This window comes from Amblyomma maculatum, chromosome 4 (genome assembly GCF_055883805.1).
Source record: "Amblyomma maculatum isolate TAMU_Amacu chromosome 4, ASM5588380v1, whole genome shotgun sequence".
NCBI lineage: Eukaryota > Metazoa > Arthropoda > Arachnida > Ixodida > Ixodidae > Amblyomma > Amblyomma maculatum.
Window position 1 is genome coordinate 179,643,859 of NC_139347.1, and position 19,001 is coordinate 179,662,859.

General features: G+C 48.9%; 2 protein-coding genes and 6 non-coding genes across 8 annotated transcripts; all 8 read right to left on the reverse strand.

Annotated features, from left to right (window-relative positions):
* Positions 1-921: 921 nt before the first annotated feature.
* On the reverse strand, positions 922-2,566 carry LOC146193690 (uncharacterized). Its single transcript, XM_084602807.1, has one exon. It carries the CDS (start codon positions 2,526-2,528, stop codon positions 1,272-1,274), a length of 1,257 nt encoding a protein of 418 aa, XP_084458933.1. The 5' UTR covers positions 2,529-2,566; the 3' UTR covers positions 922-1,271.
* Positions 2,567-2,657: 91 nt separating this feature from the next.
* On the reverse strand, positions 2,658-2,779 carry TRNAL-CAA (transfer RNA leucine (anticodon CAA)). The gene is made up of 2 exons: positions 2,742-2,779; positions 2,658-2,703 (listed from the first exon to the last, which is right to left on the reverse strand). It is a non-coding gene; the product is annotated as a tRNA-Leu (tRNA).
* A 4,707-nt stretch (positions 2,780-7,486) lies between these two features.
* Positions 7,487-18,118, reverse strand: LOC146193692 (uncharacterized). Its single transcript, XM_084600590.1, has 3 exons — positions 17,939-18,118; positions 12,664-13,560; positions 7,487-7,492 (listed from the first exon to the last, which is right to left on the reverse strand). Exons 1-3 carry the CDS (start codon positions 18,116-18,118, stop codon positions 7,487-7,489), a joined length of 1,083 nt encoding a protein of 360 aa, XP_084456716.1.
* Positions 7,885-8,005, reverse strand: TRNAL-CAA (transfer RNA leucine (anticodon CAA)). Its single transcript has 2 exons — positions 7,968-8,005; positions 7,885-7,930 (listed from the first exon to the last, which is right to left on the reverse strand). It is a non-coding gene; the product is annotated as a tRNA-Leu (tRNA).
* TRNAL-CAA (transfer RNA leucine (anticodon CAA)) lies at positions 8,071-8,191 on the reverse strand. The gene is made up of 2 exons: positions 8,154-8,191; positions 8,071-8,116 (listed from the first exon to the last, which is right to left on the reverse strand). It is a non-coding gene; the product is annotated as a tRNA-Leu (tRNA).
* On the reverse strand, positions 8,258-8,378 carry TRNAL-CAA (transfer RNA leucine (anticodon CAA)). The gene is made up of 2 exons: positions 8,341-8,378; positions 8,258-8,303 (listed from the first exon to the last, which is right to left on the reverse strand). It is a non-coding gene; the product is annotated as a tRNA-Leu (tRNA).
* TRNAL-CAA (transfer RNA leucine (anticodon CAA)) lies at positions 8,632-8,752 on the reverse strand. The gene is made up of 2 exons: positions 8,715-8,752; positions 8,632-8,677 (listed from the first exon to the last, which is right to left on the reverse strand). It is a non-coding gene; the product is annotated as a tRNA-Leu (tRNA).
* TRNAL-CAA (transfer RNA leucine (anticodon CAA)) lies at positions 13,717-13,837 on the reverse strand. The gene is made up of 2 exons: positions 13,800-13,837; positions 13,717-13,762 (listed from the first exon to the last, which is right to left on the reverse strand). It is a non-coding gene; the product is annotated as a tRNA-Leu (tRNA).
* Positions 18,119-19,001: the final 883 nt, after the last annotated feature.

Sequence of the window (19,001 nt, forward strand, 5' to 3'; positions counted from 1 at the left end):
CTTGCTCGCACAATAGCTCCCCTATATCTTTCTTCATCGATAAGCTCAAGCTTATTCTTAACTTCTTTAATCTGCTTCGACCACAATCCAGGCGTCCCGCTATCTAGGTTCAGCAACAAGTTGAGTTGACGGTGCAGATCTTGCTCGTTCTCTTTACTGACATGTCGTAAAATGGTTGCTCTTTCTATTGCTTTCATTTTTATATTGTTCTTAAAACTTTCCCACTCACTCATCCAGTCCCCTGATTTCGTCGCAAACAGTGCGTTGAACATTTCCTTTACTTCGTTCACATAGCTCTCATCATCCAAAAGTTTAGAATTAAATTTCCAAAGCTCCCAGTTAAATTTAGATTTATTTTCCTTTGCTCCTATGCAAAAAACTACTAGGCTGTGATCTGTAAAAGACACGTGCTTAACTTCATAACTTCGGCACAGAGGCGCGAGTTCTAGGGAAATGTATGCACGATCTAGCCTCGCATGGCTTTCTCTTTGGAAATGGGTGTACTGGCATTGTCCATTAGGTGACAGAAGCCAACCAACATCTTCTAGACGATACTCTGTGGTTAACGTCCTTAATAAGTGTGCGCTGGGGTCCTTCACAGGCTGAAGTTTTACGCGATCTTCAGGCATACATACACAATTGAAGTCACCCACCATAACAACACATCTTTCACCCTTCAAATGCTGTTCGAGCTGCTCGAAGAACAACCTACGCTCCCCTTCCTTATTAGGTGCATAGACGCATATCATGCGCCATTTCAAATTACAGAAGGAAAAGTCAACAACAATCAGGCGTCCAGAAGGGCACACTGTGACTGCCTCCTCGACAATGCCCAGACTGTTGCGAATAAAAATAACACATCCTGCCGAATTGCCAACAGCATGACACACACATACATTGTACCTATATCTGAATGGTTGCACCATGCGGTCCGTTTGTTCTTCACTTTCTACCTTCGTTTCTTGTATAGCGACCAAGTCCAATTCGTTTTCAAGAAATAGCCGACTAACTTGATATTGCCGCCGCCTCGCTGTCATTCCGCGAACGTTTAAGGTGGCTATACGTAACGCAGACTGGAGGTTTACTGCCATTTAATTGCAAAACAAAAGGACCGCACAGCGCTTACCACGGCAGTCTGGGAAGCAGTTGAGCATGTGCACTTGCTTTTTTGGTTGAGCCCGTAGCCACTGCGAAGAGGCCTTGCTTCTCGGTCGAAGCACCTTGAAGGGTTTGTCCAGTTCCTTGTGCACAAACTTCACAATCGCTCTTTGCTACGAGGGTGGTGTCCCGACCGTATTCCGGTCGAGGGAGATGTTTGGCTTCGGTCTGAAGCTAGGTCGCCGTGGCATGACGGCTTTGGGGGGCGGTCCCTCGTTGTTAGTGTAGTCAAGGCCGTCTCCTGCTCCCACGCTGTCCCCGTGCGTTCTTTTTGAGTTCACAGTTAATTCCATCGGCTCCCGCTGACTTCCATTGCCTGCGGCTGACGCTGCTCTTCGGTCACTACTAGACGCAGCCTTCGTAACTTCAGGTGACTGCATGCCGTCCTGGGTGTGTTCGTCTGGCTGGCCCTCCGACAAGGTGCTCTCGGAGGACTTCTCAGCAGCCTCCGAAGGCGTCTTTACTTGTGTAGCAAGTGACTGGCTTTTCGTGTCGCGGCTTGCGGCCTGCGTGGAGCCTTCAGAATTTTCGGAAGACGCGTTAGGGCATCGCGTGGACACTTCTAGCCTCCCTTTCGCTGCTTCCTCGGCGTCGGCTTCATCCATAATGAGGTCTGAAGCGTCCTCTTGTTGCAGTGGTCCAGTAACACTCGCGTAAGTTTTAACGCACATGTCCTCCCGATGACCTAAGCGCCTGCATCGGGTGCAACGAGGAACACGACACTCGCGTCTAATGTGCCCCGCAGTCCGGCACCGGAGACAAAGCGGAGCTCTGCCCGGCACTACAACCAGAGCCAACTCGCCTGCTACGCGGAGCTGGTGCGGGAGGTCATCCACCGAAACACCGGATTTCAGCTTGAGCCCAATTACTCTTGTCGTTGATGCTTTGTCCGCAACGCCACTGACACGCCACTTTTCTTTCGAAATGTCCGTTACCTTCCCAAAAGGTGCCAGGGCAGATCGCACGTCGTCGTCATGGACACCGTAGACAAGCCAGTGCAACTTCAGCCTCACGTCCTGGTTCATTGGGTCGATGATGACGCATCGTCGTTCCTTCACCTTGAAATCACGCAGGGCCAACATTTTCTTCATCCCGTCTCCGCTCTTGAATGTAAGCGCCCAGACGTGATTCATCTGGTACGCCCCCAAGGCAATCACCTCGGGGAGCATATCCAGACTATCCAACGCATCGCGGAAGTCTTCCACGCGATACGGCCGACATCTCACATCGGCATGCAGAAAAACAGTATTTAAAACATTCCGACCTGATGGCAGTTGAGGCAAAATGACTTGATAATCCTGGTCCGGTAAGTCCGCAATCCTGTTTCCGCGACCCAGCTGGGCCGCTGTTACCGCTCCGTCGGAGCACATGATGGCACGTCCGTTCGCCTCGGCGGCCGGAAGTAGAATCCCACCACTCAGCCATCCTAACACTGGCACCGAAGAGATTTCAAGTGAAGCACCATACTGCAAGCTCGAAATATCCGAAGGAAAAAAATGTGTCAGAAGTGGGATTCGAACCCACGCCCGCATTCGTGGACCAGAGGTCTCGTTTAGCAAACATACTATAGTCAAGGATTTAACCTTGAGTCTGGCGCCTTAGACCACTCGGCCATCCTGACACTGCCACCAGAGAGATTTCAAGTGAAGCACCATACTGCAAGCTCGAAATATACGAAGGAAAAAAATGTGTCAGCAGTGGGATTCGAACCCACGCCCACATTCGTGGACCAGAAGTCTCGTTTAGCCCACATACTAGTAGGCAAGGCATTTAACCTTGAGTCTGGCGCCTTAGACCACTCGGCCATCCTTTCTTTTTTCTTTATTGCCGGTCCTCGGCTTTCACAAAACAAAGACAAAAAAAAATGTACACAGTTATACAAGAAGCGAAAATCCCCAAGAGAGGACCAGGCTTTTTCACATTAAAATTCTCTGAGTGTTGTCAAAGGCTCTAGCCTTGAGAGCCACTCAGGGACAGGATTCCTTATCTTCTGTATTTCTACAAGCTTGCAGATGCTCTCTCGAAAATATATACGCGCTGGACGCGCTTCGGGGTCACAGTAGTACCCGGCCATACGAGAGCGCCATATACTGTGGAGGCCCACCAGCATGACTAAATCGAACGGGATCCCACCCTCGTTTTTTGTTGGCAACTACCTAATTCCGTGTGAATGCAACGGGAGCTGTTTCTTCATGGTCCTCTGTAGCACGTCCCAAAAATAAACCCCTTCCCAACAGTGCAAAAAAACAAGGTCTATGGTCTCCGATTGCTTGCAGATTAAGCAGTTTGGTCCCCACGGTAGAAACATCTCTTTTTCCTCCAAAAAAGATTTGACGGGTAAAGTTCCAGTGTGCACTTTAAAGAAAAAACTCGACTTCCGGCGATACATTCATTTTTTTAACCCTTTGCAACACATTACCGCCGGGGCCTCCACAGTACAAGGCCCTGTACAACGGCACCGGAAAGATAACATTGCACACATCTCTGTACAACGTTTTCCTTGTTACGCTGCTCAAATATTCCTTTGAAAACCGAGTAGTTAAGAACCTGACGCTGGTTACTATCTCTCGGAAATAACCAAAAATGCCTTCTGTCATGCATTTTGTTGCAACTACATACTCTGGCAAGGCTCGCCCTAGCCTTACTTGGCACATGTGCGCAGGAAAGGATCTTCAACATCACGGAAAAACAAAAATCTGTTTTCCAGTTGCCTCACAAATAAGTGCCTAGGCCTCCGTCTTTGACCCGTCTGAACAAGTTTGTCCGCATGCACCTTTCCCAGCTAGAGGCCCATACAAAAACCGCAAAAATTCGGTGTACCTTTTGTATGTTAATTCGCGAGCAGTGGAGCACTTGCATCACATACCACAGTTTACTAATAAAAAACAGGTTACACACAGTGGCTCTTGCAAACACGGATAAATGAGTACATTTCCACTTTTCTGATTTTTCTTGTGTCTCTTGTGCCTGCCCCTTGCAATACTGTTCAGTATCTCTGTAAAATTCCAACGGGACTCCAAGGTACTTTACAGGGGTCGTACACCCGGTCACATTAGCGAAAGTGTGAGGAGTATCCGGCCATTCTCCGTGCCAGAACCCCACGCACTTTCCCCAGTTCACCTTGCTTCCCGTGACCAAACTAAATCTTTTAACACCTTCCACCGCACTGCTAATGCTATTCTTTGTGACAAAGAAAATTGCTACATCATCTGCATATGCCAGGACTTTCACTTCCGCTTCATGCAGCCGAAAACCATGAACAGCATTATTCTGTATTATGTGCAAGCACAAAGTTTCAACATACATACAAAACAAGAGTGGACTGAGGGGGCAACCCTGACGCACCGAACGTTCCACGTTAATGGGGGCCCCCAACGATTTATTAACAATTAACTTTGTAGTGCCGCGTCGGTACGCCATGGCCACACCCTCAGTGATAATAGAACCTACATTGATATGATCTAAGATAGAAAACAAAATCTCATGAGCAACACAGTCAAACGCTTTTTCAAGATCTAGCTGGACAATTGCCACAGGTACCCCAGTGACGTCGCTACACTCCTGCACACACCTTGCCTTATGAATATTGTAAGCAATAGTCCTGTTCTTTATGCCACATGTTTGATGAGGGCCAACAATTTCTTTAATAACGCTCTGAAGCCTCGCCGCCAACACTTTCATGAATATTTTATAATCGACGTTCGTTAGTGAGATCGGCCTATAAGCAGTAACCTGTCTGAGTTTTATAGGATCATCTGTTTTAGGGATGATGACGGTATGGGCCGCACCGTAAGACGGGGGCAACTCCTTACGATCATAGGCATCATTAAACAGCAAAGTCAAAAGTGGGGTTAATTCCGTTTTAAACGCTTTGTAAAAAGCTGCACTTAACCCATCTGGGCCAGGAGACTTTCCCGAGTTCAAGTTCTCTATTGCTCGTTCAACTTCTTTTTCACTAATTCGCCTCTCCAAGCTTTCCTTTCGGTTCATCGAGCCTAGGCATAGCGCCGAGAAACTCGCCTTTAAATCTGTGCACGTCAACTTCATGTTGTGCGAACAACGCCTGATAGTAATCAAAGAAAGCATGATGGATGCGATCGCTATTGGTCACTACCCCACCCGCTCCTTCGATCTCCTGAATTTCGTTGCGTCGAGCGTGCGCTTTTTCCATCCCTAAAGCCCGCTTAGTGGGCGTCTCCCCTGCAACCAATTCTTCCGCTCTCGCCCTCACTATCGCCCCTGGATATCGGTCTTCCTCGATAAGTTCAAGCTTTTGCTTTGTTTTCTTAATATCTTCCTTACCTATGCCGGGCGTTTTACATTCCTGCGCCAACAATTTTTCAAGTATATCTCTCAGCTGTTTTTCCTGTAATCTTTCCTGGTGCTTTAGCAAACTAGACCGCTCAATGGCCTTCATCATAAATTCTTCTTTGGCTAGTACCCACTGGAGCCCGATTTCGTTTTGACACTCATTTACTATTTTGGTAATTTTTTCCGTCACATACTCAGTGAAAATTTGGTCTTTTAGCAGTTTACAATTTAATTTCCACAGCTCCCATGAAAATCCACTGGCTCGCTTCCTTTTGCCTAGAGTGCATATCACTGCACAGTGATCGGAAAGGCCACTGGTAAAACTCGGTATTTTTGACACTTTGGTATTAAGTCCAGTGACATGTAAATCCTGTCGAGGCGAGCATGACTAATACCTTGAAAGTGGGTGTATTGCACACTACGTTCACCGTCTAAACACTCCGCCACATCATCTAATGCATATTCATTTATCAGTCGTGACAATAAGTCTGTACTTCTGTCCCTGAAGGCTCGGGTGCTGCTTTTATCGCGAGCCGCCAGAACACAATTGAAATCGCCCATGAGCACTATCTGTTTCTCACTAGTGCAGTAATATTTCAGGCTCTCAAAAAAGGAACACCTATCCTCCAATTCATTAGGTGCATAAACAAAGATAACCCGCCATTCTATATTCTCAAAACCGAAATCACAAATCACGTATCGCCCTGTCTTTCCGGAAGCATAAGTCTGCACGTTAAGTCCAGGCAACTTTTTTACAAGAAGGACGCAGAAGTTCCGACTGCATGGCTCACAACGGCATAATACTTCGACGTGAAGCGCTGCACCATGCTCCCGGTCTCTTCCTCTCCCTGGACTTTGGTCTCTTGAACGGCTAGCACATCGATGTCTCTGTCCGTTATAAGGCGCAACACCTGGCTCTGCTTTTTCTTCGTTGCTAACCCTCTAACATTAAGCGTCCCGAATGTCAGAGCAGGGGTTGGATCCATTTTAATATAGAGTGAAGAGACCGAGAGCATTTGCGCTCACCTTTCGCGTCTAGCACCCGGCTAGACGCCTTTGTTTCCGCCGCAGCCCTCCGGTGCGGCTGCATGGTCTTGCAGCGGCGGTGGCTTATCGCTGGCCCGCTTGTCCCCCAGAAAGTTCGGCTTCGGTCTGAGAGAGGACCGCCGGGACTGGACCGTTTTCGTAGGCGGCTCCTCAACGCTTGACGCTGTTGTTTTGTCCTCTCCATCACCAGTCTGGGCGTGGGGCCGTTTGGCCGAGACATTGCCCGCACGAACATTGCACTGTTGCTGTTGCTCGTCGCTGCTCGTCGAGGCCATCATCGCGGGTTCCGTAGCTGCCAAAAAGCTATCTTCGTTCTCCTCAGTATAAGCCCAGACCGCTGCCGAGTGTTTTTCTTCAGGTTGGGTTGCCTCTCTGCCTCACTTGACACGTTTGTGTTTCTGCTAGAAGTCCAGAAGAGACAGTCGCCGCTTCCGGCTTGTCTACTTCCTCGAGTCCTTTCGCCGCTTCCTCCGCCTCTGATACGTCCTTCAGCTATCTCCTTCCTCGATGCGAGCCCCGTGGCCACCGCATATGTACGGACACACTCACTGTCGACGTGGCCGTAACGCCTGCATTTTGAACACCGGGGCACCTTGCATCACGTCGAACGTGACCGCTACCACGGCAGCGCAGGCACTGCATAGGCCGCCCAGGTACCACAACAAGTGCCAACTCACCGGCGACTCGCAGCTGGTGAGGTAGGTCATCGGTCTTAATACCGGGTTTCAGTTTCAGGAGAACTATTCTCGTTGTTGACTCCTTCTCTTTGACGCCTTGGACGCGCCACCGCTCCCGGGTCACCTCGGTTACGTTAACCAAAGCAGCAAAGGCCCTCCGGATGTCGTCGTCGGCCACACCGTGCAACATCCAGTGCAGCCGCAGCTTCACCTGTTGGTCCTCTGGGTCGATGATGATGCAGCGACGTCCCATTACTTCTACTTGTTTCAACGCAGCCAGCTTCTTCGTTGCTTCAGCGCTGCAGAGCGTGACAGCCCAAACGTGGTTAATCTGGTACGCCCCCAACGCCACAACATCGGGGAGCGCACCAACGTTGGCGAGGGCATCGCGAAAATCTTCCACTTTGTACGGCCTATTGCGCACATCGCCGTGCAAAAACACGGTGTTTAAAACAACACGTCCTGTAGGCAGCGTCGGCAAAATCAACTCATAGTCTTTATTATCCGTATTAAGATTCCTGTTTCCGCGGCCGGCAAGGGCCGCTGTCGCCGCTCCGCTGGAGCTCATGATTCCGCGACCGTCACGCTCGGTGGCCGGAAGTAGAATGCACTTTGCCATCCTGACACTGTTCTAGCCTGATTTTAGTTGCTGCACTACACTGCATTCTCGAAGTATGGCAAAAAATAAATGTGTCAGAAGTGGGATTCGAACCCACGCCCACATCCGTGGACCAGAAGCCTCGGTTCGTTCGCATAGCGAGCAAAGTACTAAACCTTGAGTCTGGCGCCTTAGACCACTCGGCCATCCTGACACTGTTCTAGCCTGATTTTAGTGGCTGCACTACACTGCATTCTCGAAGTATGGCAAAAATAAATGTGTCAGAAGTGGGATTCGAACCCACGCCTACAACCGTGGACCAGAGGGCTCGGTCCGATCGCATAGCGAGCAAAGTACTAAACCTTGAGTCTGGCGCCTTAGGCCACTCGGCCATCCTGACACTGTTCTAACCTGATTTTAGTTGCTGCACTACACTGCATTCTCGAAGTATGGCAAAAAATAAATGTGTCTGAAGTGGGATTCGAACCCACGCCCACATCCGTGGACCAGAAGGCTCGGTTCGATCGCATAGCGAGCAAAGTACTAAACCTTGAGTCTGGCGCCTTAGACCACTCGGCCATCCTGACACAGTTCTAGCCCGATTTTAGTTGCTGCACTACACTTCATTCTCGAAGTATGGCAAAAAATAAATGTGTCTGAAGTGGGATTCGAACCCGCGCCCACATCCGTGGACCAGAAGGCTCGGTTCGATCGCATAGCGAGCAAAGTACTAAACCTTGAGTCTGGCGCCTTAGACCACTCGGCCATCGTGACACTGTTCTAGCCTGATTTTAGTTGCTGCACTACACTGCATTCTCGAAGTATGGCAAAAAATAAATGTGTCTGAAGTGGGATTCGAACCCACGCCCACATCCGTGGACCAGAAGGCTCGGTTCGATCGCATAGCGAGCAAAGTACTAAACCTTGAGTCTGGCGCCTTAGACCACTCGGCCATCCTGACTTTTTTTTTTTCCTTTATTGCCTGGCTTTGACACAAATACACAGCACTGGAACTGAAAACAACAGGAAAAAAAGGAATAATATATGTACACAAAGGTAGCTAGCGTTGCCTAACACCCACTGAGGGGCAGGCATTGTCATGTTAAAATTCCTTGAGCACCGTCAAAGGTTCCAGCTTTGACAGCCACTCAGGAGCACATGGTTGCAATTTAAGCACGTCGAGCCATCGCTGCACACTTTCACGGAAATACATACGGGCTGGCCGTGCATCTGGATCGCAGTGATAACCAGCCATTCGTGCGCGCCATATACTGTGGAGGCACATTAACATAACCTGGTCTAACGGCATATCATCGTGGTTATCCAATGGCAAATACCTAATGCCATGGGAATCAAGTGGCAACTGTTTTTTAATTGTCCTTTGCAGAACATCCCACAAATATACCCCCTCCCAGCAATGCAAAAACACGTGATCTATTGTCTCTGGCTGTTTGCAGATGAGACATTGGGCCCCACACGGTAGGAAAATACCCTTTTCCTCCATAAATGATTTTACACTCAAAGTACCGGTATGTAGCATAAAGAAAAAAGTTTTAGCTCCCGTAGCAACTTGCATTTTCTTTACGCGTTTTAATACATTACTTCCTGTGCCTCCATAGTATAAAGCTCGGTACAAGGGCACCGGGAACACCACTTCACAAACATCCTTGTATAATGTTCTCCTGTTAACATTACTTAAATACTCTTTCGAAAAACGTGCGCATAAGAATTTCACGCTCAAAACAATTTCCCTAAAGAATCCAAAAAGAGATCCCGGCACACATTGCGTATAAACTACGAAATCAGGCAACGCTCGACCAAGTCTTTGTTGACACACTGTGCGCAGGAATGGATCACTGGCATCCCTAAAAAACATAAACCGGTTGACAATCTGTCGCACAAACAAATGACCCAGACCAAGGCCTCCATGCTTCACCTGCCGGAACAAATTTGTCCGACTGCACCTCTCCCAACTCGAGGCCCAAACAAACACCGCAAAAACTCGATGCAATTTTTGCACATTTACACGGGAGCAATGCAACACTTGCATTACATACCATAACTTACTAATTAAAAACAGGTTACAAACTGCGGCTCTTGCAAATATTGATAATTGAGCGCTTTTCCATTTCTCCGCTTTTTCACGGGTTTCTCTGACCTGCTCTAGCCAGTATGGCTCGCTTTCCTTGTAAAATTCCAAGGGCACACCCAAGTACTTTGCAGGCGTTGTAACCCACGACACATTAGCGAAAGTGTCGGGGGTCAGCTGCCATTCTCCGTGCCAAAATCCCAGGCACTTACCCCAGTTAACTTTACTCCCTGTGACTTTGCTAAAATGTTTTACCACATCCACTGTCCTCTTTATACTCTCCTTATTCACACAAAAAACCGCAACGTCGTCTGCGTAAGCCAGCAATTTGACTTCTGACTCCTGCAGTCGAAAACCATCAATGTCATTGTTTTGTAGGATGCTTAAACACAATGTTTCAATATAAATGCCGAACAAAAGAGGGCTGAGGGGGCAACCTTGGCGCACCGAACGTCGTACGTTGATGGGGGCCCCCAGTGACTTATTGACAATTAATCTCGTAGTGCAGTTACGGTACGCCAAGGCCACTCCCTCTCGAATAACAGAGCCGACATTAACATGGTCTAATATACTGAACAGAATAGTATGCGCCACACAATCAAAAGCTTTCTCCAAGTCCAACTGCAGTAAAGCAACACACGCATGAGTTGCATCGCAGCATTCGAGCACACTTCTCGCTTTGTGAATGTTCTGAAAGATGGATCGCCCTTTGATACCGCACGTTTGGTGAGGGCCCACTAGTTCGCATATAACCGTTTGTAGTCTCCCAGCAATCACCTTCATATAAATCTTGTAATCAACGTTTGTCAGAGCAATGGGCCTGTAAGACGACAACTGCCTAAGCTTATCTGGTTGGTCAGTTTTGGGAATAAGTACTGTGTGCGACGATCCGAAAGACGCAGGCAGTGCCTTCAGCTCATACGCTTCATTAAATAAGGCACACAACAAAGGAGATAGCTCTTGCTTGAACGCTTTATAAAAAGCCGCACTCAGGCCATCAGGCCCGGGTGATTTCCCAGGGTTTAAATTTTCTATTGCCTGCTGCACTTCTTTTTCGCTTATTGGCCGCTCCAGTCTTTCTTTTTGTTCGTCATCAATTTTTGGCATCGCGTCAAGAAAGGATTCTTTAAAACGGTCCAAATTAACCTCTCGGGACGAAAATAGCTCTTCATGATACTCCCGGAAAGCTTTCGCGATTCCTTCGTTATCGGTTTCTGTGCGTCCTGTCCAATCTACCTCTGCCACGTGATTTCGCCTTGCATTTGCTTTTTCCATTCCCAACGATCTTTTTGTCGGCGTCTCATCCATGGCCAATTTTTCCGCTCTCACACACACCAGTGCTCCGCGATAACGGTCTTCGTCATTCAGTTGAAGTCTTTGTTTTATTTTTCTAACGTCGTCCATGTATAACCCTGGCGTGTTACACTCCAGGGCTAAGAATTTATCTAGCAAAGATCTTAAATGCATTTCATTTTGTTTTTCTTGAAACCGTATGCAGCTGGCCTTTTCTATAGCTTTGATTTTAATTTGTTGCTTACACAGTTCCCATTCTTGACCCAGTTCGTTGGTGTCCTCCTGACAAATATTACCAATTTCTTCATCTACTAGTCTGGTGAATTGCTCGTCATTCAGCAGTTTATTATTTAACTTCCACAATTCCCAATTAAAACCTCTACCACCCTTTCTTGGTCCAATTGTACACTGAACCACGCAGTGATCTGAGTACGTTACCGCCAAAACATGATAATCCTGGCATTTTGGAGCCAGTTCTGCGGCCACATAAATTCTGTCAAGGCGGGCGTGGCTAGCACCCTGAAAATGCGTATACTGAACCCGTCGCTCGCACGTGAGGCACTCTGCAACGTCTTCCAGTGAAAACTCGTCAATCAAGCGCGAAAGTACCTCTCTGCTACGATCCCTAAATGTACGATGGCTAGTTTTGTCACCGGAGCTCAGTACGCAATTGAAATCTCCCAGAAAGACAAGTTGCTTATCAGTGTTTAAATAATCTTGAACAAAATCAAACAAAGCAGCCCTCTCATCAACTACCGTAGGTGCATATATACAAACAGCACGCCACTCAGCCGAGCAAAAACTAAAATCGAGGACCACGCCCCGACCCGACGGAAAAGAAGCATGCGACTGCACTACAAGACCCGGCAACTTCTTCACAAACAGGATGCATCCAGCAGAAGTACCGACTGCATGGCTGACAACTGCGTAAAACCGCGACGTGAAACGTTGCACCATGCTCTCGGTCTCTTGTTCACCCTCGACTTTTGTCTCTTGAACTCCAAGTACATCGATGTCATTTTCATTTAAAAGGCGCAGGACCTGGCTCTGCTTCCTTTTTGCTGCTAGACCTCTCACGTTAAGGGTCGCAACCTTTAGTGACAGTACATAAGCCATTTTCTTAGAGTGAAAAGAGGCCAAGAGCTTGGTGCTTACCCTTCACGTCTAGCATGGCGCTAGACGCTTTCGTTGACGCTAGAGCCATGAGGTTGGACTGGCAGACCTTGTGACGGGGGCGGCTTTTCGGCAGCTCTCCTGTCCGTCGAGACATTCGGTCTTGGCTTGAAGGTCGCCCTCCTCCCTATTGGCGTTTTTATCGGCGGCTCGTCGTTGCTAGCTGCCTCTGCCTCATTCGTCTCACTGGCGCTCCCGTCGTGGGCACGCTTCGCAGGGCCCTGGACGTTGGTCGCTCGGCCGCTGCTCCCTTCGAGGGTCCCCCGTCTGCCCGCAGACTCCGGAAGTTCGATTTTTGAGCTCTCGGCATCGCTCACCTTTTCTTCCTCCGACGGTCCATTACTTGGCAGTGCCACTTCCCTGTCTGGTCCACCGAGCATCTCGTCACCACCCCCCGGGGGCACTAACATGCCTGTCGTTGCTGCCATCCTCTCGTCCTCTCCGACACCTTTTGCGGCCTCCTCCGTCTCTGCGACATCCATTCGGTGTTCCGTCATGTCCGCCCTCGCTGTTGGTGCAGTAGCCACTGCATACGTTCGTACGCAGTCTTCCTCCGAGTGTCCAAACCGCTTACACGTCGCACACCGCGGAATCTTACATTCCCGGCGCACATGACCGGTCCCGCGGCAGCGCAGGCACTGCATGGGCCGCCCAGGCACCACAACAAGGGCAAACTCCCCTGCTACTCTTATCTGGTGAGGCAGGTCTTCTATCTTCATCCCAGGCTTCAACTTCAGAAGCACGGTTCTCGTTGTTGAGCCCTTTTTGTGCACTCCCTGGACTCGCCACCGCTCACGGGTCACTTCCGTCACCTCACCGAACGCCGCAAAAGCTGTTCGGATATCCTCATCCGCCACGCCGTGCAACATCCAGTGGAGCCGTAGCTTCACCTGTTGGTCCTCCGGGTCAATGACGATACACCGTCGACCTTTCACTTGAAGCTCCTTGAATGCTAGCAGCCGCTTGGTTGCTTCCGTGCTGTTCAAAGTCACCGCCCAGACATGGTTTATTTGGTAAGCCCCCAAGGCCACCACGTCTGGGAGCGTACCAATCTTGGCCAGGGCGTCCCGGAAATCTTCAACCCTGAAGGGTCGCACTCGTACGTCACCGTGCAAAAAAACTGTGTTGAAAACAACACGTCCGGTGGGCAGATGCGGCAAAATAATCTGAGATTCCTTATCGTCGTTTTCCTCAAGCCTGTTACCGCGGCCAGCCTGGGCCGCAATCGCCGCTCCGCCGGAGCTCATCATTCTGCGTCCGTACACGCCGGTGGCCGGAAGTATGAATGACTCGGCCATCCTGACACAGTTCTAGCCCGATTTTAGTTGCTGCACTACACTGCATTCTCGAAGTATGGCAAAAAATAAATGTGTCTGAAGTGGGATTCGAACCCACGCCCACATCCGTGGACCAGAAGGCTCGGTTCGATCGCATAGCGAGCAAAGTACTAAACCTTGAGTCTGGCGCCTTAGACCACTCGGCCATCCTGACACTGTTCTAGCCTGATTTTAGTTGCTGCACTACACTGCATTCTCGAAGTATGGCAAAAAATAAATGTGGCTGAAGTTGGATTCGAACCCACGCCCACAAACGTGCACCAGAAGGCTCGGTTCAATCGCATAGCGAGCAAAGTACTAAACCTTGAGTCTGGCGCCTGAGACCACTCGGCCATCCTGATTTTTTTTTTTTCTTTATTGCCTGGCTTTGACACAAATACACCGCACTGGAACTCAAAACAACATGAACATAGGAATAATATATGTACACAAAGCTAGTTCGCGTTGCCTAACCCCCCTGAGGGGCAGGCATTGCCATGTTAAAATCCCTTGAGCACCGTCAAAGGTTCCAGCTTTGACAGCCACTCAGGAGCACATGGTTGCAATTTAAGCACTTCGAGCCATCGCTGCACACTTTCACGGAAATACATGCGGGCTGGCCGTGCATCTGGATCGCAGTGATAACCAGCCATTCGTGCGTTCCATATACTGTGGAGGCACATTAACATAACCTGGTCTAACGGCATATCATCGTGGTTATACAATGGAATACCTAATGCCATGGGAATCAAGTGGCAACTGTTTTTTTATTGTCCTTTGCAGAACATCCCACAAATATACTCCCTCCCAGCAATGCAAAAACACATGATCTATTGTCTCTGGCTGTTTGCAGATGAGACATTGGGCCCCCCACGGTAGGAAAATACCCTTTTCCTCCATAAATGATTTTACACTCAAAGTACCGGTATGTAGCATAAAGAAAAAAGTTTTAGCTCCCGTAGCAACTTGCATTTTCTTTACGCGTTTTAATACATTACTTCCTGTGCCTCCATAGTATAAAGCTCGGTACAAGGGCACCGGGAACACCACTTCACAAACATCCTTGTATAATGTTCTCCTGTTAACATTACTTAAATACTCTTTCGAAAAACGTGCGCATAAGAATTTCACGCTCAAAACAATTTCCCTAAAGAATCCAAAAAGAGATCCCGGCACACATTGCGTATAAACTACGAAATCAGGCAACGCTCGACCAAGTCTTTGTTGACACACTGTGCGCAGGAATGGATCACTGGCATCCCTAAAAAACATAAACCGGTTGACAATCTGTCGCACAAACAAATGACCCAGACCAAGGCCTCCATGCTTCACCTGCCGGAACAAATTTGTCCGACTGCACCTCTCCCAACTCGAGGCCCAAACAAACACCGCAAAAACTCGATGCAATTTTTGCACATTTACACGGGAGCAATGCAACACTTGCATTACATACCATAACTTACTAATTAAAAACAGGTTGCAAACTGCGGGTCTTGCAAATATTGATAATTGAGCGCTTTTCCAATTCTCCGCTTTTTCACGGGTTTTTCTGACCTGCTCTAGCCAATATGGCTCGCTTTCCTTGTAAAATTCCAAGGGCACACCCAAGTACTTTGCAGGCGTTGTAACCCACGACACATTAGCGAAGCTGTCGGGGGTCAGTTGCGATTCTCCGTGCCAAACTCCCAGGCACTTACCCCAGTTGACTTTACTCCCTGTGACTTTGCTAAAATGTTTTACCCCATCCACTGTCCTCTTTATACTCTCTTTATTCACACAAAATACCGCAACGTCATCTGCGTAAGCCAACAATTTGACTTCTGACTCCAGCAGTCGAAAACCATCAATGTCATTGTTTTGTAGGATGCTTAAACACAATGTTTCAATATAAATGCCGAACAAAAGAGGGCTGAGGGGGCAACCTTGGCGCACCGAACGTCGTACGTTGATGGGGGCCCCCAGTGACTTATTGACAATTAATCTCGTAGTGCAGTTACGGTACGCCAAGGCCACTCCCTCTCGAATAACAGAGCCGACATTAGCATAGTCTAATATACTGAACAGAATAGTATGTGCCACACAATCAAAAGCTTTCTCTAAGTCCAACTGCAGTAACGTGACACATGCATGAGTTGCATCGCAGCATTCGAGCACACTTCTCGCTTTGTGAATGTTCTGAAAGAAAGATCGCCCTTTGATACCGCACGTTTGGTGAGGGCCCACTAGTTCGCATATAACCGTTTGTAGTCTGCCAGCAAGCACCTTCATATAAATCTTGCAATCAACGTTTGTCAGAGCAATGGGCCTGTAAGACAACAACTGCCTAAGCTTATCTGGTTGGTCAGTTTTCGGAATAAGTATTGTGTGCGACGATCCGAAAGACGCAGGCAGTGCCTTCAGTTCGTACGCTTCATTATATAAGGCACACAACAAAGGAGATAGCTGTTCCTTGAACGCTTTATAAAAAGCCGCACTCAGGCCATCAGGCCCGGGTGATTTCCCCGGGTTTAAATTTTCTATTGCCTGCTGCACTTCTTTTTCGCTTATTGGCCGCTCCAGTCTTTCTTTTTGTTCGTCATCAATTTTTGGCATCGCGTCAAGAAAGGATTCTTTAAAACGGTCCAAATTAACCTCTCGGGACGAAAATAGCTCTTCATAACACTCCCGGAAAGCTTTCGCGATTCCTTCGTTATCGGTTTCTGTGCGTCCTGCCCAATCTACCTCTGCCACGTGATTTCGCCTTGCATTTCCTTTTTCTATTCCCAACGATCTTTTTGTCGGCGTCTCATCCATGGCCAATTTTTCCGCTCTCGCACGCAACAGTGCTCCGCGATAACGGTCTTCGTCATTCAGTTGAAGTCTTTGTTTTATTTTCCTAACGTCGTCCATGTATAACCCTGGTGTGTTACAGGGCTCCACTCCAGGGCTAACAATTTATCTAGCAAAGATCTTAAATGCATGTCATTTTGTTTTTCTTGAAACCGTATGCAGGTGGATTTTTCTATAGCTTTGATTTTAATTTTTTGCTTACACAGTTCCCATTCTTGACCCAGTTCGTGGGTGTCCTCCTGACAAATCTTACCAATTTCTTCTTCTACTACTCTGGTGAATTGCTCGTCATTCAGCAGTTTATTATTTAACTTCCACAATTCCCAATTAAAACCGCTACCTCCCTTTCTTGTTCCAATTGTACACTGAACCATGCAGTGATCTGAGTACGTTACCGCCAAAACATAATAATCCTGGCGTTTCGGGGCACGTTCTGCGGACACATAAATCCTGTCAAGGCGGGCGTGGCTAGCACCCTGAAAATGAGTATACTGAACCAGTCGCTCGCTCGTGAGACACTCTGCAACGTCTTCCAGTGCAAACTCGTCAATCAAGCGCGAAAGTACCTCTGTGCTACGATCCCTAAATGTACGATGGCTAGTTTTGTCACCGGAGCTCAGTACACAATTGAAATCTCCCAGGAAGACAAGTTGCTTTTCCGTTTTTAAATACCCTTCAACAAAATCAAACAAAGCAGCCCTCTCATCAACTACCGTAGGTGCATATATACAAACAGCACGCCACTCCGCCGAGCAAAAACTAAAATCGAGGACCACATCCCGACCCGACGGAAAAGAAGCATGCGACTGCACTACAAGACCCGGCAACTTCTTCACAAACAGGACGCATCCAGCAGAAGTACCGACTGCATGGCTGACAACTGCGTAACACCGCGACGTGAAACGCTGCACCATGCTCTCGGTCTCTTGTTCACCCTCGACTTTTGTCTCTGGAACTCCAAGTATATCGATGTCATTTTCATTTAAAAGGCGCAGGACTTGGCTCTGCTTCCTTTTCGCTGCTAGACCTCTCACGTTAAGGGTCGCAATCTTTAGTGACAGTTCATAAGCCATTTTCTTAGAGTGAAAAGAGGCCAAGAGCTTGGTGCTTACCTTTCACGTCTAGCATGGCGGTAGACGCTTTCGTTGACGCCAGAGCCATGAGGTTGGACTGGCAGACCTTGTGACAGGGGCGGCTTTTCGGCAGCTCTCCTTTCCGCCGAGACATTCGGTCTTGGTTTGAAGGTCGCCCTCCTCCCTATTGGCGTTTTTATCGGCGGCTCGTCGTTGCTAGCTGCCTCTGCCTTGCTTGTCTCACTTGTGCTCTCGTCGTGGGCACGCTTCGCAGGGCCTTGGACGTTGGTCGCTCGGCCGCTGTTTATTTCAAGGGTTTCCTGTCGGCCCGCAGACTCCGGAAGTTCAGTTTTTAAGCTCTCGGCATCGCTCACCCTTTCTTCCTCTGACGGTCCGTTGTTCGGTAGCTTGACTTCCTTGTCTGGCCTGCTGAGTATCTCGTCGCCGCCCCCCGGGGACACTAACATGCCTGTCGTTGCTGCTAGCTTTTCATCTTCTCCGACCCCTTTTGCGGCCTCTTCTGTCTCTGCCACATCCATTTGGTGCTCAGTCATGTCTGCCCTCGCTGTTGGTGCAGTAGCGACTGCATACGTGCGCACGCAATCTTCCTCGGCGTGGCCAAAACGCTTACATGTCGAGCAACGCGGAATCTTACATTCCCGGCGCACATGACCGGTCCCGCGGCAGCGCAGGCACTGCATTGGCCGCCCAGGCACCACAACAAGGGCCAACTCCCCTGCTACTCTTATCTGGTGAGGCAGGTCATCTATCTTAATCCCGGGCTTCAAATTCAAGAGCACGGTTCGCGTTGTGGAGCCCTTTTCGTGCACGCCCTGGACTCGCCACCGCTCACGGGTCACTTCGGTCACCTCACCGAAAGCCGCAAAAGCCGTTCGGATGTCCTCATCCGCCACGCCATGCAACATCCAGTGGAGCCGTAGCTTCACCTGTTGATCCTCCGGGTCAATGATGATGCACCGTCGACCTTTCACTTGAAGCTCCTTGAAGGCTACCAGCCGCTTGGTTGCTTCAGTGCTGCTCAAAGTCGCCGCCCAGACATGGTTAATTTGGTAAGCCCCCAAGGCCACCACGTCTGGGAGCGTACCATTCTTGGCCAGGACGTCCCGGAAATCTTCAACCCTGAAGGGTCGCACGCGTACGTCTCCGTGCAAAAAAACTGTGTTGAAAACAACATGTCCGGTGGGCAGATGCGGCAAAATGAGCTGATATTCCTTATCATCGTTTGCGTTAAGCCTGTTACCGCGGCCAGCCTGGGCCGCAATCGCCGCTCCGCCGGACCTCATGATTCTGCGTCCGTACACGCCGGTGGCCGGAAGTAGAATCGACTCGGCCATCCTGACACTGCTCTAGCCTGATTTTAGTTGCTGCACTACGCTTTATTCTCGAAGTATGGAAAAATAAATGTCTCAGAAGTGG

Coding starts and splice junctions, on each gene's coding strand:
- LOC146193690 (XM_084602807.1), bottom strand. CDS start 2,528: ATGTGCTCCGACGGAGCGGTAACAGCGGCCCAGCTGGGTCGCGGAAAC.
- LOC146193692 (XM_084600590.1), bottom strand. CDS start 18,118: ATGACTGAGCACCAAATGGATGTGGCAGAGACAGAAGAGGCCGCAAAA. Junction 13,561..17,938: donor GACCGTCAGAGGAAGAAAGG/GTGAGCGATGCC, acceptor ATTGCGGCCCAG/GCTGGCCGCGGTAACAGGCT.